The 16,453-nt window shown below is 43.1% G+C and overlaps 6 protein-coding genes across 6 annotated transcripts; 3 read left to right on the top strand and 3 right to left on the bottom strand.

Moving 5' to 3' along the window:
* Nucleotides 1-2,101: 2,101 nt before the first annotated feature.
* TRIREDRAFT_112559 (uncharacterized protein) lies at nt 2,102-3,878 on the bottom strand (the record flags this gene model as incomplete). Its single annotated transcript, XM_006969851.1, has 11 exons — nt 2,102-2,106; nt 2,141-2,144; nt 2,343-2,363; nt 2,409-2,422; nt 2,570-2,572; nt 2,610-2,619; nt 2,994-3,000; nt 3,047-3,060; nt 3,118-3,122; nt 3,486-3,522; nt 3,660-3,878. 11 exons carry the CDS (start codon nt 3,876-3,878, stop codon nt 2,102-2,104), a joined length of 339 nt encoding a protein of 112 aa, XP_006969913.1.
* A 912-nt stretch (nt 3,879-4,790) lies between these two features.
* Nucleotides 4,791-6,860, top strand: TRIREDRAFT_112560 (uncharacterized protein; the record flags this gene model as incomplete). The annotated part of the gene is made up of 5 exons (XM_006969840.1): nt 4,791-4,831; nt 4,886-5,097; nt 5,150-5,450; nt 5,501-6,006; nt 6,064-6,860. 5 exons carry the CDS (start codon nt 4,791-4,793, stop codon nt 6,858-6,860), a joined length of 1,857 nt encoding a protein of 618 aa, XP_006969902.1.
* Nucleotides 6,861-7,048: 188 nt separating this feature from the next.
* TRIREDRAFT_70932 (uncharacterized protein) lies at nt 7,049-8,558 on the bottom strand (the record flags this gene model as incomplete). Its single annotated transcript, XM_006969852.1, has 4 exons — nt 7,049-7,375; nt 7,450-7,672; nt 7,739-7,972; nt 8,029-8,558. Coding segments are annotated over 4 exons (1,314 nt in total), but the record flags the coding sequence as incomplete, so codon positions are not given.
* Nucleotides 8,559-10,872: 2,314 nt separating this feature from the next.
* On the top strand, nt 10,873-12,837 carry TRIREDRAFT_26187 (uncharacterized protein; the record flags this gene model as incomplete). The annotated part of the gene is made up of 1 exon (XM_006969839.1): nt 10,873-12,837. A coding segment is annotated over one exon (1,965 nt), but the record flags the coding sequence as incomplete, so codon positions are not given.
* Nucleotides 12,838-12,996: 159 nt separating this feature from the next.
* On the bottom strand, nt 12,997-13,866 carry TRIREDRAFT_112563 (uncharacterized protein; the record flags this gene model as incomplete). Its single annotated transcript, XM_006969853.1, has 3 exons — nt 12,997-13,482; nt 13,544-13,583; nt 13,637-13,866. 3 exons carry the CDS (start codon nt 13,864-13,866, stop codon nt 12,997-12,999), a joined length of 756 nt encoding a protein of 251 aa, XP_006969915.1.
* A 648-nt stretch (nt 13,867-14,514) lies between these two features.
* Nucleotides 14,515-16,177, top strand: TRIREDRAFT_112564 (Hypothetical protein; the record flags this gene model as incomplete). The annotated part of the gene is made up of 4 exons (XM_006969841.1): nt 14,515-15,270; nt 15,346-15,620; nt 15,684-16,015; nt 16,083-16,177. The coding sequence occupies 4 exons, from the start codon at nt 14,515-14,517 to the stop codon at nt 16,175-16,177; spliced, it is 1,458 nt and encodes a 485-aa protein (XP_006969903.1).
* Nucleotides 16,178-16,453: the final 276 nt, after the last annotated feature.

The raw sequence follows: 16,453 nt of genomic DNA on the forward strand, positions 1-16,453 counted from the left end.
TTGGGGAGTGCCGGCGATCACTTATAATACAACTTAATATAAGTAAGGGGTGCTAAATATAAAAACTTAAGTCCTTTTTTATAAAAAATTAAAAAAAAAGCATTATACTTTTTTACTTAAGTAGTAATAAAAAAAAAAGGCATTATACTTTTTTACTTAAGTAATAATAAAAAAAAAAGGCTAAAAGAAAGTAATATTTTAAATCTTATTTTATTATTAATAACTTAAATTAATAAATTTTATAAATAAATACCTTTAATTTACTAAATTATATTATAATAATAAAGCTTAATAAAAGGACCTTTTTTAAGAAAGGATTATAAATACCTTAGTTTAGCTAGCTTATTAAAAAGTTTCTTATTATTTATATATTTTATAAAATAATTTAAAATGCCTTTATAACTTATTATATATTAAGTAAGAGTTTATTATTATTAATAAAAGCGCTATTATAGTATTTAAAAAAATAAAAGTTAATTAAAAAAAAAATAAAAATAATAAAAAAAAAAGTAAATAGCTATTATAAATATTATTAATATTATTAATACTATTTATATAATTTATAGCTATATATATTAATTCTACTATTAATAATAATAAAAAATATAGTAAATTAATATTAACCTTTAACTTAAACCTTTTTATACCTTTTTTTAAAAGTAAAGTAACTTTTTTTAATATATAGCTTAAAGTTTAAAATTAATCCTAACCTTTTTTAATAAGGCAGTAGTATAGTTTTAATATATAGCCTTTAAGGTAAGATTTTAAGTAATATATTTATAATTTTTAAAAAAAAGCTAAGAATATTAATAGTATTTTTTTTATACTTTTATATCTTTAATTAATATTATAGCCTTTTACTACTTTATTATAACTCTTATTTAAAGCAGGGTTAATAAAGAAAACTATTAAAAAAAAGAGATATTATATTAAAAAAAAAGTATAAAGTAATAGCTAAAAGAATTTAAAAAAGGCAAGCTAATAATAAGCTATTATTAATTAAGTATAGTTAATAATAGGCTTTAAGTTAGTATATTATAAATTTATTAAACTATACTTAATATAATAAGCCTAGTCTAGCTAGTTAAAGGTAAGCTATAAGTTAATAAAAATAGCTATAAATTTTTAATAAAAGGCTTATAAAAAAAGTATTAGTATTATATCTCCTGCTTTTACTTAAGTATTTATATTAAGGTTTTTTAATTTATATTACTTTTATAAGTAAATAAGCTACTTACTTAAATAAGTAATAATATTAAAAAAGAGATTAAAAGTATTAAAATTAATTATTAAAAAATAAAGAAAAAAGCCTTAAAAAACTTATAGTAAATAGTATTTACTTTTAATATTATATATAATATAATAAAAGAAGTTAAAATTAATAAACTTATAATTTATATTAGTAAAAATAATAAAATTAAAATTATTTTAAAAATTAGTAATATTTTTAATATAAAAAAATTAAAAGCAGTATATATATTAAAGGAAATAAATTAAAGTAAGGTAAAAGTAATTTCTTTATTTTATTATATTACTTATTTAAGTAATATATATTATTATTCTTTTTAACTTATTATTAGCTATAATAGTAAAAAAAAAGAAATAAAAAGCTAAAGTAAAAAAAAAATAAGAAAAAAAAGTATAAGCCTTTTTATTTTTAAAGCTAAATACTTTATAAATTTACTTTAATTTAATAAATAAAGGTAAAAGTAAATAAAAAAAGTAAATATTATAACTAATATAATAATATAAACTTTAAAAGCTAATATTATAAAAAAAAAGTAAAAAGTAAAATAATATTTTAATAATAATAACTTTTTAAGATTTTAAAAATAAAAGGGTTAAAAAAGGAAATAGTAATTAAAATAAATTATTATAAAAAAGAAAAATAATTATAATAAAAGCTAGTTATAAGCTATAGCCTTATTATATAGTCTTACCTTCTTTTTAATTAAGCAGCTAGTATATAGGATTTAAAAGCAGAACCTCTTTTTTTAATTAGTTAAAGCCTTAAAGCTTTAAAGTTATATAAAATTAGCCTTAATTTTATTTTATATAAGTAAGGTGCTTTATACCTTTTTACTTTTAAGCTTTTTAAGCTTTAGTCTAAATATAATTACTTACTATTACTATTACTTACTTAACTAAATTCTTTATTTTTATTATATATTAAAGGTAATAATAATAGCTTTTAAAAGGAAATTTTATATAAAATAAAGTAAATATAGCACTGCTTTTTTTAAAAAAAAAATAGCCTTATATATTAAGTTTATACTTTAAATTTATTTATAAAAATATTAAGAATTTAACTTAAAGTTTTTTACTAAAAATATATCCTTTACCTTTTTTAATAATAATAAATTCTATATTAATATATTTATTAAATTATAGGCTATTTATTATATTACTTTAAGTATAAATTCTATATTATAATTATTTATAAAAGTATATGCATTTTTAAAGGCACTTTTAATTATTTTTAAGCTAACTGCTAGGTATATAATAATAATATACTTATAAAGCCTTAAATTCTAGGCTGCTAAGGCAGCTATAAGCCTATTTAACTTACTAACTTTATTATCTTTTTTTATAAGCTTTCTCTTTCTTACTATTATACTTCTAGCTATAAATAATAATACTAGTAATAAAAAAAGCACTAGCACTAGTATTAATAATAATAATAGCTATTATATAGCTAGTAATGCTATTTATAATATATTATTATTATTAATAAGGTTTATAGCTAGTAAATTATTATTTATATTACTAATACTATTATCTTTATTTAATACTAAAGGCATATTATTATCTTCCTAACTAAATAGCTTTAAAATACTAATATCTCTTAAATTACTATTTTAGCTAGCCTTAATAAAGCTATTAAAGTTACTAGGTTTTTAAATATTTTAAGCAGTAAAAAGGTTATTAGTAAAAATTATCTTTTAGCTATTAATTATTATATACTTACTAATAAGGAGGCTATTTTAAATAACCTTATAGCTATATAAATAATGCCTTATAATTATTATATTTTTATTTTACTTACTTATTAAAAGTTAGCTAGTATTAAAATTATATATTATACTTAATAAAGCCTTAGCCTCCTTAAATACTTACTAGAACTTTTTTAAATTCTAGTACTTATTTTTTAATATTTTTAATTCTTAAATATACTTTAGGCAGTATATTTTTATACTTTTTAAAATCTTCTTTTATATATCTTAAAGTATTAAGCTTTTATTTAAATTTAAGTTACTAGTAACCTTTATCTTAATAAAATAATTAAAGTATAGTAGTATTTAGTTATTTATTTATTAAAGGGGGGGTTATTATAAATTAGCCTATAATATATTTATAAATATTTAGCTTATTATAACTTAAAAATAAATATATTTTTTATATAAAAAGAGGTATATTTAAGTATTAGCCTTATAAAGTTATAATATATTTATGCTAAAGCCTTATAAAAGCAGTAAGAGGCATACTAACAGTTTTAGCTAAGCGTCTAGGACTAGGGATCTGCTAGTATAAAAGGTAATATATCTACCTAATTTACTAGCTAGATATACTTAAATTACCAGTTAGGCTAAATAACCAGCCGTTCTAGATCACGGCCCTAGAGAGTTAAGCATATGCATAAGAACTATGTTAATACGTACGTCACAACCACATCCAGAATACGAATTGATCCACCATGTTCCACCAATGTTGTCCGATTTCTCAATGATTTGAAAGTTCCTAGAACCAAATTGCCTGACTAGCTGTATAGCGAAGCCGACGCCCGATATGCCTGCACCGATAATGAGAATATCTGCATCTCTTGTCATACTCGACGATGTGGCTGCGTCAGCTGTGTAATAGTAGGGAACAGCGAACATAATGAAGGAAGTTATAGGGAATGCTCGTGCTCATTTGCATATACGTGATGATTTATATCTGTGGATGATGCTACATGATGTTCGTGTTGCACCTCTTCCAAGAGTACCCAGGTGCTCCACATGATGTAATGCTCATACCAGTTGCTGTTGATAGTCACCAGAGGAAGGCAAGCCGACGGTCCCTGCCTCCCAAACGGCATCGCCAAACCGGTTCGTAGTAGTCTCATACCAGCTCTTGCAGACTCAGTGATGAATTCATTGGGGTAGTTTGTCGAACATGCAGCATATCACGTTTGTCACTCCTTGTCTCGTTGCCAGCTCGCTCTTAGGGGCAACTGTGCCGAGGATGACGGACAAAACTAGCAATCAAGCCGGTCCAATCCGATGTCGCTCGATGGAGTTGCCGGTTGACCTGCAGGTTATTCTGCAATAAGCGGCTGCTTACAAAATACTAGTGGTAAAGATGCGTCTGCGTTTGCGGAGATGAAGGATGGTGGCAAGGGTGGGTTTGGGAGGGGGTCATAACAACAACATCGAAGCTCCGAAACGTCAGACCACGAAGCTGTAAAGGGATCATTGAGGAAAGACTACAGACACATATGCTGAATTGCGCTTTTCGCGCATTGCAAATCCTTACCATATGCAACAGCGCATTGGACTTATTAGGATTGCCCGGCTAGTGGTTGCACATTAGTCGCTTCTGCGATCATCAAGCGGAACGAAAGTCGAGTATTTTGGTTGGTTAGCTGGGTGTAGACTTTTATGGACCGCCAAATTCTCGGCTTACTTGCCCAATCTTCTCACCAACTCAAGCATCACCGTCTTCGTCCGCCACAACTCTTGTCGACACCAATGTCTTCGAAATGCTCTACAAACTCATATTATCAATTGACAAGGGCCACACGGACTGCCATGCCCAAGAGCAGGGGTAACGTGCGCTCATACAGTGGCTGGTGAGTAAGAGCCTTCGCTCTCAGAGACATTTGCCTAACCCACACCCTTCTCAGTATCACTTGCCGGCAGCGAAAACTGAAGTGTGATGAAAAGCAGCCGATCTGTCAGAATTGTATCAAGAGTTCGCGGGACTGTCTCTATATTGAGAGAGCCGTCTTTCGCACCTTTGGCAGCAGCGCAAACTCGAATAGGAAAACAAGTCTCAAGGTCAACCGTTGCGAACCATTTGATGAGGACCAGATTTGGTTAGACGTTCCCAAGGATTGTATGGAACCCGATGTAAGGGAATTATCGGCGAGGCTGACTCTATGTCCTAGTAAAATTCGTGAACATTGAAGACCCATATGAACCTGACTCCACGGATGTCTATCAAGGCGAGGTGGAAGAGCCATGCCAAGAGGCGGCACAAAATGCAGACGCGAGGAGTTCAACTTCGGCTCATGACCAAACAGACGAAGCTTCAAACTGTCACGGGGTCAGTCCCTCACAGAATTTCCCAGCATCTCCGCATGAACATGAAGATGAGCCGCTATCAATTGCTCAGCTTAACAATGGTCTGAACGGCAACCTTTTGTCTTTACAATTATTGCGACACTTCAAGGAAGGGCCCGGCCAATGGTGAGGGCACGATCTCAGCTCTGATGGACTCAAAGGCTGACCAGTTGCAGGATGGACACTTTTGATACTGGGGCCTACTTCTCACACAAGGTTACAGTTATGGCCACCACAAAGCCACTCCTTAAATCTGCTGTGTGCGCTCTGGCGGCGAAACACTTGGGTCACTGTCAAAACATCGCAAAGGGGCGGTCTGCGGAGCAGCCAGAGGGCAGACACAGGGCCATCTCGACACTCGAGAGCACTGTTGATTGGCAGTATCAATCCGCCAAGCACTATGACTGCGCCATCAAGCATCTGAAAATCGCTATCAATCGGGGAGCATTCGAGACCGATGATGCCGATAAAGAGGAACTGTTTGCTTCCATCACCATACTTTGCACTTATGAGCTAATGGATGCACCAGGCACAGCTTGGAGTGCTCATCTTAGTGCGCTGCCGCTTTTCAGTCCTGGATTTGCCTCTGAGTCACTCTTGGGCTCCCCGATCGCCATTCCTAGAGCAGCTGTGTCTGGGCCTATCTTTTGGAGCTTGGCGAGACAAGATCTGCTTTGTTCTTGTAAGGGTTTTTCGTGATGCTCCATAACGCAGGCCTCACAGCACTAACCTACAGCAGTTATCAGTGAGACACAAACACGGCTGGATCTGAAGGATATTCGTCTGTGGCAGAACGCTGGTCTTGTCACCGACGAACACGGATCACTGATGCCCTTTTACATCTCCAATGCTGCCGACGTGGAGGAGGATACAAAGAGCAACGAGCTAGTTTGGCTTCTGGGCAAGATTGCGAACCACATCGCAGCTGGAGATGCCCTAGATCCAAAACACTATGCTCTTCCACCGGGTCAGCGACCGCTTGTTGGTGTGACACAAGAGCAATTGATCGAGAGATGGAATATCCTGACCAGAGAGCTTCAGAACTGGCGCTGTACACTACCGGCGAGCTTCAACCCAAGTGCCCGAACCAGTGGGATTGAAGAGGACAGTTGCCCTCTCAACTTTGAGAAGATATGGTACGAAGCTCCAATATGTGCCGCCACAATGCAGAGCTACCACTTGGCCTGCATTTTATTACTGACAAACCAGCCTCAAGAATCCACAGCTGTCCGCTCGTCGGTCTCTGCCCGCCTGGACTCATACCGGCAAAGTGAGCGCGAGGCTCTTCGTCACGCTCGCGAGATCTGTGGCATCAGCCTGACGAACCCTCCAGATTCTGTACGAGTGCATTCCGTTCAGGCCCTTTTCGTGGCGGGCCAAGTATTCACCGATTCGCGAGACCTTGAAGTTGTCGTAGAATTGCTGTCAGGTATTGAGCGGGACCTTGGGTGGACAACAAGCCATCATGCTTCTCGGATCGCAGAGTTGCTGGCTAGACGGAGCAGCGACAGGAATGCAGAATGGATTTTCGCCTAATGTGACCAAAAGAGAAGACATAAGTGTACGACTAGTAGGATTCGGCATAATTGAATTGCGTTCATGGCTTATACGTGGAAAGTAAGCCGAGTTCAGGGGCAATACTTTGATCACCCTAGCCCGAGCCGACTGATTGTGACGAACGAGTCCATATCTAGGACTCTAAGCTTCGACGCAACGAAGCCTGTCTAATCTCTCTTAACCCCCAACTGCTTAACTGTCCGTAATCCAAGCACGCTAAGCACACAAGTTAATGCCATGGCGGCGAACATGGTCCAGAAGACGGCCCGATACCCATCCATAAGGGCGCTGGGTGACTCTTTGTCAGCGTTAGAAGACGCATTGGTCACAGAGGTTGCAATGAGTGAAGTAAGGGTCAGGCCAATAGCTGTACCCAGCTGCGCACAAGTGTTGAAGACAGCTCCGCTCAAGGCCTGCATGTGTGCGGGAAAGACGTCTGACACGACGAGGAGGCCAACGGTAAAGAGAATATCGCAGCTCAATGGAGTCAGAATCTGAATGCAGTCAGAGACAAATACAGGTACAACAGACGTCCATAGCGATGGACTGGGTATCATGTATCACTCACCTGAGCGAAGAAGGCATCGTACCAATAAGGCCATTCGGGATGGATGAGGGCCATGAGAAGCGGTGCAACTGCGCTGATGGTCGAGGAGATGAGTACAGACCACATAACTGGCATACGGTTCACAAAGATGCCGGTCGATATGTTAGTCAACGCTCCGGAAATGAGCGACGGGAGAATCTGCAGAGAAGCGCGCAGCGCAGAATGACGCTGCACCTGCTGGAAGCTAGAGAACAGGCCCAACGTTAACTCGATACGGAAAAAGAACTGTTACAAAGAAGCGACGACTTACAACAGACTGCTGTATAGCTCCATGCAATTGCATACAGCCGTGGTGAAGAGCACCATCAGGCAACAACTGGTAAACACCCAGTTTTTCCACAGTGAATTGGGGATGAGTGCATTGCGCTGGTGCTTTTCCTGGTACTGCATCCATCCTATGAACCCAGGGATCAGGACAGCACTGACAACCAGCAGAGCAATGGTGGATGCCTTGTGAATGCTGTGGGTGTCTGCGGATAAGACTCTGAAGCCTGAGATCAGCTCCGCTCGGAAATAGTATAACTGCTGAGAGATACTTACGCGAGAGCATAGGACAGCATGACCAGACTTGCAGTCCCGATGATTGCCCCAACGATGTCAATTTCCGTCAAAGTTCTGGACCAGAGCGATTTATCCCCCGGAAGGACAGCATTCTTTGGCAATACCCAAATACCGGCCAAGAACAAAGCGAAGGTGGTGGCTGCGGCAAGATAGAATGCGGCCCTCCAGCCCGTGCTGTCGGCAAAGACGCCGCCCAGAACCAGACCAAGGGAGAATCCAATCGGACCAGCAAAGCCCAAGCATGCAAAGCCCAAATTGCGCGGCCTTCCCTCCTCCAGGCCGGTCGAGACGATGGAGACGGACGAGGGAACGATGATGGCGTTGGTGATGCCCTGCAAAGCACGAAAGGCAATCAACTGGCCGCCGCTCTGGGACAGACCACAGGCCATGGCGGAGACGGCAGCAGCGAAGGCCCCTACCAGGCTCATCGTCTTGGTGCCGACCACGTCGGCGATGGAGCCGGCCAGCAACAGGCACGATCCAGCAGTCAGGTAGAAGACCGAAGTCGGCTAGACAAGCAGCCCCTCGTCAATGTGCAGAGAGGCCGCCATTGCCGGCAGGCCGACCACTACGACGCCATTGCAGAAGCTGCTAAAGAGATTCAGGCCCAGCAGCTGCGCAACAACGAGCGCGGCTCGCCATCTGGAGTGGACGATGGCCGTTTTGGCGTCTGCTGATGGAGGAGCAGGAGAAGAGCCACTGGACGGATCCGAGAGCGCTTCAGCTTCAACCGATGCTGCGTCAGGGCTGCTGCCATTGGCTTTGACGGGCTGGAGCTCGACCGATTGCGGCTCCGTCAGGACTTTGGTGGCCATGCTGCAAGGTCACTCGTATGTGCAACAGACGAGATGCAATCTGCTCGAGTTCCCGAGGGCTGTGAAATGTGAGTTGACAGCTCTAGAATGCAGCTGGGGGGCACCATTTAGCCGGGGTTGGTTGCATGTTGTCTTGCATGTATGCAATAGCCAACAAGAGACAGTACAGTACTGTACAAGTATTGAGTTTGAGAATTGTGAGGATCGGGTACTTGAACCGTGACCGACATGAGATCACATACCCACTTCATGTTAGCTAAAATAACCCTGTATCAAGAGAAAATATATAAAAGAAAGTATTCTAGATTATTATATAAATTTATTTATGATATATACTAAGTATCTTATATAACTAGATTGAAAATATTAAAGATACTTAAATACTTTATTTATGCTTAGTATACCTATGTAGGTAGTTAGTACTTTCTATATCTTCATATACACTGTTACTAATATGGCCTTATGATCGAGAGTAGTATGTAGTCACATCACTTTAGGCTATTTCCCCGCTGCTAAGCTTCCTGCTCAGCCCTTAAAACTCTCCGCGTTCCACTGTCCGTGGCGGCCCCTCCGTTGATCCCCGATACCCGTCCGCCCAATCGGAGCTCTCGCCTTGCATCCATCATGTATCCAACTCTGGCCGCCAAGGATCAACCGCAAGGATCTAGAACACGACATGATCCTCTGCTGCATCAAGACGTTCCGCGAAGTCAGCCCCAGAGCATGGTGGCGGATCCTCGCGGGTGGCGGATGTAACCTCCGCGGGTGCCTTCAACCCACTTTGATGTCGCCAGACATGGCTTCATTGCTCGAGTACGAGGCCTTTAGCAGCTCGGCTCGAAACACCCATGCCATGAGTGGGGGTGCAATACCTCACATCTCGAGGCTGGAGCTGAACATCTCACCAGTTTATATGACACATCTCCTGATCCTACAGGCGCCTGTCGGAAGCGACTGGCAGAAAGTCTTTCCTATACCATTTCTGAGAAGGAATGCATGTGCAATACGCAGTGGTCAGATGGGGCGGAAACTGTAAGACTTTCATTTCTGCCTCGGCGGTAATACGCGAACGCAGAAGAGATAGCAGCCGTTCAGGAGGGCAGGGTCTTACGCAAACGCACTACCAGTAACCAAATCGGATTGAAATTTCCTCATGCCCAAGTCGGCTCGAGTAAGCCTATCATCAAGACCCACCTTTCAAGCATGATATACCGACATTGGGAGCATTGAGCAATAGTGTGTCAATGTTACCTCTCTTCCGTGTGTGTGACATGCCTTGGGAGAGAAGCAGAAGGAATAGTCGGGTAGATACACATAGGGGATCAGGAAACTTGGCTCAGCGGATTGTATCAATCCTCATCCCAATGCTCAACTGCAGATTACCGGTCACACAAATCAATATAACAGCCGGCATAATATGGCCAAGACTCAATCCTGAAGGCGTCAACTCTTGCATCATCATCGTATTTGACCGAGACATACACGTGGAATTCGGCAACAGCAACGAGGGAGCGGCGGAGGAATAAGTACGCATTGGGTTACACATGATGGAAGATGAGTGTTTCTTCCTTCAGTGGTGAGGAGACGGACATGTACCTGTACTCTCGAGTCCCCGAGGCTTGCACGTCCTTCAAGCGGTCATGCAATTGGTGAGATCAAAAATACATAAACCGCATCCAATAGCACCATCTTATAGACACGCATACTCGTCACTTTGTGAGAATCTCGTGTGATATCAAAGTGCTATACAACTGAACTGTCAGATATCTGGAGCTTCTTTCACCCCAATTTCAAGCCAGGAGCACGGCCGTTTTGTTACATCATTCCAGATACCGAACATCTTACCATGTCTGTCAGCAAGTTTATCGTCCTCTCCTCGCTCTTCATTGCCTTCCTCGTAGGTAGGAGATGGCGTACATGGTTCGGCCGTAAGGCCACAAGCGTCACCACGTTGGATACAGATCAGAAATCAAGGCTCGATGCCAGATTGGCAGAGCGAGTTACGCTATACAAGGAGCTGTACTACAAAGTACAGAACCTCGAAGAGTTTCCTGAGGTTCTACCGGCAGCAAAGGAGATGCTTCTAGAACTCTTGGAACATGGCTTCTCAATGGCAAGATACAAGCCGCAGACCCGCAGCATTCTAGACCTCAAGGAGTATGACGCAGTATCTCTAGATATGTTTCTTGAGGCCGAACGTCAAGAAGTCTCGGATGGATTCGAATCGTATGTCAGGCGAAGAGCAGCCGGGTCGCCTCGCGAACTCTTCAATACCAAAGAAGACGCAATCCAATGGCTTAAGCGCCTTGCCCCCTTGAACCTCATCGATGGAGCTTGGCTGTGCCGCGTTCACAAGATCACGACACCATTTGTGCTCAGAGACGTTACCAAGAATGCCTGGCAGGTATTTTCAGAAGAACTAGGAGATGGAGATGTTGAGAAGAATCACGTCTTGATTTATAGAGATTTGCTGAGGGAGCATGGTGTTCATCTTCCAGCGTGTGACTCGATCGAGTTCATCCGGGAACACCACGAACTGAACGACGAGCAAGTGTGGAGGAACTCAATCGGCCAATTGCTTATTTCTCTCTTCCCCAACGAGTTTCTACCCGAGATTCTGGGCCTAAACTTGCACTTCGAAGCGTTGGCACCCACTGGCTTGAGAGCTACCCAAGAGTGCCCTGAAGTTGGCATCTCGGCCTACTACTTCGCTCTCCATGTATCCATCGATAACGCTGACTCGGGACACTCGGGCATGGCATTGGCAAACATTGTCGCCTTCATGGAGCTCATGCGCAAGACTGGCATGATGGACTGCCAGCAAGCATGGAAGCGCATCCAGGCCGGCTATCTGCTTTCGCAAAGCCTCGACGACAGCGAGACGCCAGACGTATTTGAAGAGAGGCTGATCCAGATCCTCCATCGCAAGGCGAATCTCGCACGCAAGATTCACTGCACCAGTCGAGCCCGGATCGGTGGGAAAAGCTTATCAGAGTGGTTTTCGGCGCCCTTCTCGGCCAACGAGAAAGGAGACGAGTGGAAACACGGCTTTCTGCACGCCTTGGCCGATTCGAGGCCGTGGGTGTACAGAGGCAATAGCGGCAAGAGTCTGCTCATGAAAGAGCTCTCCTGGACAGGTAGAATGTTTGGCGCATTCACCGACAGCGAGGTCCATCTCATGCGCACCTGGATCGATTTACTCCCAGAAAAGGATGCTCGTCCAGGAGACGCTTACTGGAAGACTGTTAGGGGGCACACTCTCTTAGAAAACTCCTTTCTACCCTCACGGCAGGATGTGGCTGTTACTCATCCGGTCTTTGAACCCCAGGATATAATCCCTCCTTCTGGCGCGTCGCCCGACCTTGTTCCATTTCCCGCCTTGCAGGTCTCTGAGACCAGGCTTACCGCCATTCTTCCGCTATGGTTCGTTCATCCGTGCGTGTTGGAGAATATAGTAGCGTCGCCGTATCAGACAGCCGAACCGTTGACGTCCAAGATTCTCCAAATCATCCGCGCTGAGATGGGCTACAGCCCGGAGAACACGGGCATGGCGGGCATGGATGAGCAGTTACGCCGTGGATATCGCCCCGACCTCATCGCCCTCGGATGCGAAATGGCTCACAGAAACAACGTTCCCGAGCCGACGTGCCTTGGCGATGTCATCGGACCGTTGAGCGAGGACTCGCCCGCAGCCACCAAGTTTGCGCACTCTCTGCTCAACTGGTCAATGAGACCGCAGAAGAACGGGGCATTCCTGCTGGGTCTGGCTCGCGCTTTTCTCGACATGGAGATCTGGGTGGCTGCAAACGAATCGTTGCTGGCTAAAGAGGCGAGGGCATATCTGTGGCAGGTCATTGAGCGAAAGAGGACAGGATTCGAGGCTTGCTTGACGGAGCTCGGTCCAGATCCCGCCAAGTCTTGTGAATTCGTTGGCGGTTACGAGTATGGACGGGCGGAGATTGAGAAGATATTGGCGTAAGCGACTATCAAACTCTGTAGAGCTTCAGAATATGTAGATTGAGATCGCTCTAGCACGAAATTATCACTCTCAGAAGACAATCTGATATATCTAGCTAGGTAGTGCTCATTTACTTTCCAACTACAGAGTCTCTCGATAATTCAATCAGCACACCTACTGTATGCTTGCATCCAAATCATACATAATGAGATTAATCTCATTCGGTGTCTGCTTAACTCGATGCAGAGGCGCATGCAGTCGCCCATCCGAAAACGCCTGGAATCTATCGCCGACATTTACAATCGGCAAATGTTCCAGCACATCAATGGCTTTCCACATCTGTGCCTGTCTGTCCAACACCTCCAGGAAGGGCTCATCGTAGAAGGTAAGAGTCAGGAGGTCTTCGTCCAAATGCTCATCCATGACCGGAGTTCCAACTTTTGCGGCCGATATACCCAGACACAAGTTGCTCAGGCCGGTGCTGTTAGGATCGTCCAGATATTTGGTCGCGATAGGTGGGTCCAGATTTTGGCATAGCAGCATGGAGAGATGACGAAGAATGGCATCGATTCTGGAGGACACATTGCTGACTTTTGCCTCGACTGCTTGCAGATCTTTGGGCAGGGCGAGACAGCCCTGGATCTGCTCCTCGCGCGATAACTGTGAGAATAACAACAGTTAAGCCTCCGTATCAGGATGTAAGCCCAAGATGCAGACGAACCTTGAGTCTCTGGACGAATATTTCGTCAAAACTGTCGTATCTGTATGAAACAGTCAACGCCATGCCCTGTGTGTTCGAAAAGAGTCGTCTCACCCTCGGCCGTCAAGTGTACTCGCAAAGGGCATCTTCATCTCGGGCTTCTGCCCAAAGAAGTTGCGCTGAGCAGCAATGATGGGCTGCAAGTCTGCCAGCAGGGAGTTGCTCTCTTGTCCTCTCAAGTCCAGAAAGAACAGCCCGGCATTGGAACAGATGCTGACCAGCCTCTTGATCTCATTGGCGTCGCGATCCAGCAAGCGCTGATAGTCGATAACCTCCAGAGCCATGGTTGCCATTCTCAGAAAGCATCAAACAAACAAAGACTTACAAGAATCTGGACCATGAGATGACGCCTCTGAAATGAGCATGAGCTTATGGAGACTGGGGATGGCGCAAGCCCTTATGCTGCATGCACGGTGTAAGACATCGTCGAACTCGGCATGTTCATGTACTGCTACTTGCAGGTATATGCACGTAAGACCATGGTCTGGGGGTTCGGGGAGTGACATCTCTTCCTGATCCTCCAAATCCTTCGTTGTCTCAGCACATCATTGCCACACAATATACCTTTGATCAATCAAAGTCTAAAGCTGGTATTATCCAGCAGGATTTCATTCTTCTTACTTGATAGAAATAAGTCAAGATTACACATCTGTAGATGTATGGTGTTTTACTTACGCCGTCGCATCTTTCTACTCGGAAAAAGCAGGGAGCTTACCCATTACGCCCAGATCTTTCGGGATTCTTGCGTCCAAGTGTGGCCACGGCAACGTTGTACATGAAATCTACAGGTTCAAAAGACCATCTCAGTGCCAAGCAACCTCTTTGTTTAACTCATGTCCCGAAGAACGAGGTCCGCCAAGGCTCGACAATAACCATTCTGATCTTCAACTCAGTCAACATTCTTGAAGTGTAAACTGTCTTCATAATCAGATATGGGTGCAGACGAGCTACAGGCAGATAACCTTCAGACATCGGGCATCGATCCAAACAAGACTGATCAAAACAAAGGCATTACCCTTACCGGCCGTGTCCATGATCTCTCTCCTAATAAAGACGACGGCTCAATTGCCCTTGTTCTCAGAAAGGATGGCCAATTCTTCAAATGCAAGCTAAATTCTACAGACTACGCTGACCCTGCCATCTTTGCCACGGCCCAGTGCCTGACTCCTGAATCGCTTGTCCGCATCTCGTGCAGCCAAATCGCGTCTGAAACGGCAAGCTCGGAGACCTTTACAATTACGCAGGTATCTTCGCTCACCGTGATATCGGAGGCAAAGGCCAATCTAGCAGACGACCTGAAGCTGCATGGAGCTCCTGGAGAAACTGTGCCTTCTCTGAACGATCGACTTCTTCTATTAGACAAAAGGCTTGACCACAGACTCTTGGACGCTCGAGTCGCAGCCACGGCATCAATCTTCAAGATTTTCTCGGCGGTGCACCATCTAGCCGTCAAGTATCTAGCAGACCAGGACTTCCATTACCTTCCGACGCCGGCATTCGTGGGTTATGAGTTCCCTGCCGAGGAGGAGGATCACTTCTATCTCGATTATCTCGGCAGACAAGCAATGCTGGCACCAACCGGTGAGGTACATCTAGGAATGGCGCTCGCCGCAGATCTTGAACGCGTATACGACATTCATACCGTCTTTCGTCGGGAACCAAAGAGTGATGGAAGACATCTGACAGAGGTCTGATACCCCCCTTTCCCTTGACCTCGAATGTTGGCAATCTCCTCGGCAGCAATTCTTACGTGCAAGTTCTAGTTTACAATGCTTGAGCTCGTGTTTGCGCTCAAGAATGATTGGACCGAGATTCTTGAGCTTGCCGACAGTCTCTTGGTTTTCCTTTTGCGGTCCTTGCAAGAAGACGACAAGTATGCCAGACATACAGCGGCTGCACAAAGACTATATCCTGCCGCTGGGAGCTTCAAGCTAGGCTTGAACAAGAACGGGAAGCTGCCGCGCGTACGATTTGACGAGGCTAAAGCTATTCTCCGTGATCAGCTTGGCAAGGTGGTTAACGTTGGAGAAGACCTTACGTATGCACCTATCATGATAGACCTTGCTGAAGTTGGACACTATCACTAACGAATATGATTCAGGAGAGAAGAAGAGGCATTTTTGGGAGGTCTCTTTGTAGGCGATCAGTCGCCTCTGGACTCACCGACCGATGTATTCATCATAACCCATTTCCCAAAGCATCTTCGACCATGCAATGTCTCATCGTTGGGTCGGGATGATGCGACGACGAATTCTTTCGACATCATCCTCCGCGGACAAGAGATTGTCACGGGATGCCAATTGCTTCACTCGTATAAGGAAGTGAGATCAGCCTTTACCAATCGCGCACACCCCATCGATCCGGATTGTCCCGGGTGGCGGCCATACACTGAAGCGCACGAGATTGGGATGCCGCCATGGGGCGGGTTCGGGCGTAAGTTGTCATTTGCCAGATGCTTTTTCATTTCATGATTTGCAGTGCTTACTGACGTATCTTGCAGTTGGACTGAATCGTCTTGTTCAGGGATATCTGGGTTTGGTCGACGTTCGCGAGACTGTTCTTTTCCCGCGTGATGCAAGTAGACTGGCGCCGTGAGAGTTTTGATAGAGTCGTGATTGCCATGGACAATTGTCATGGATAATAGCCTAATTAATCCTTTGCCGTGTTGGCGTTACGGCACGACGGATCCTCGCAACTTGTGCAGTCGATCCTACGGAGCATTATGTATATTGGCTTTTGCCATATTGTATGAAGTGTAAGCCGGGCAGAACAAGGCCCGCATTCCAACAAACCACCAGTCACCTTGCTGTGATACTGCATGGAGATATTACACGCATATGCAGGTGGCGACCAACCGGCGAATAACGAAAC

This window comes from Trichoderma reesei, assembly GCF_000167675.1.
Source record: "Trichoderma reesei QM6a unplaced genomic scaffold TRIREscaffold_45, whole genome shotgun sequence".
NCBI classification, from domain to species: Eukaryota; Fungi; Ascomycota; class Sordariomycetes; order Hypocreales; family Hypocreaceae; genus Trichoderma; species Trichoderma reesei.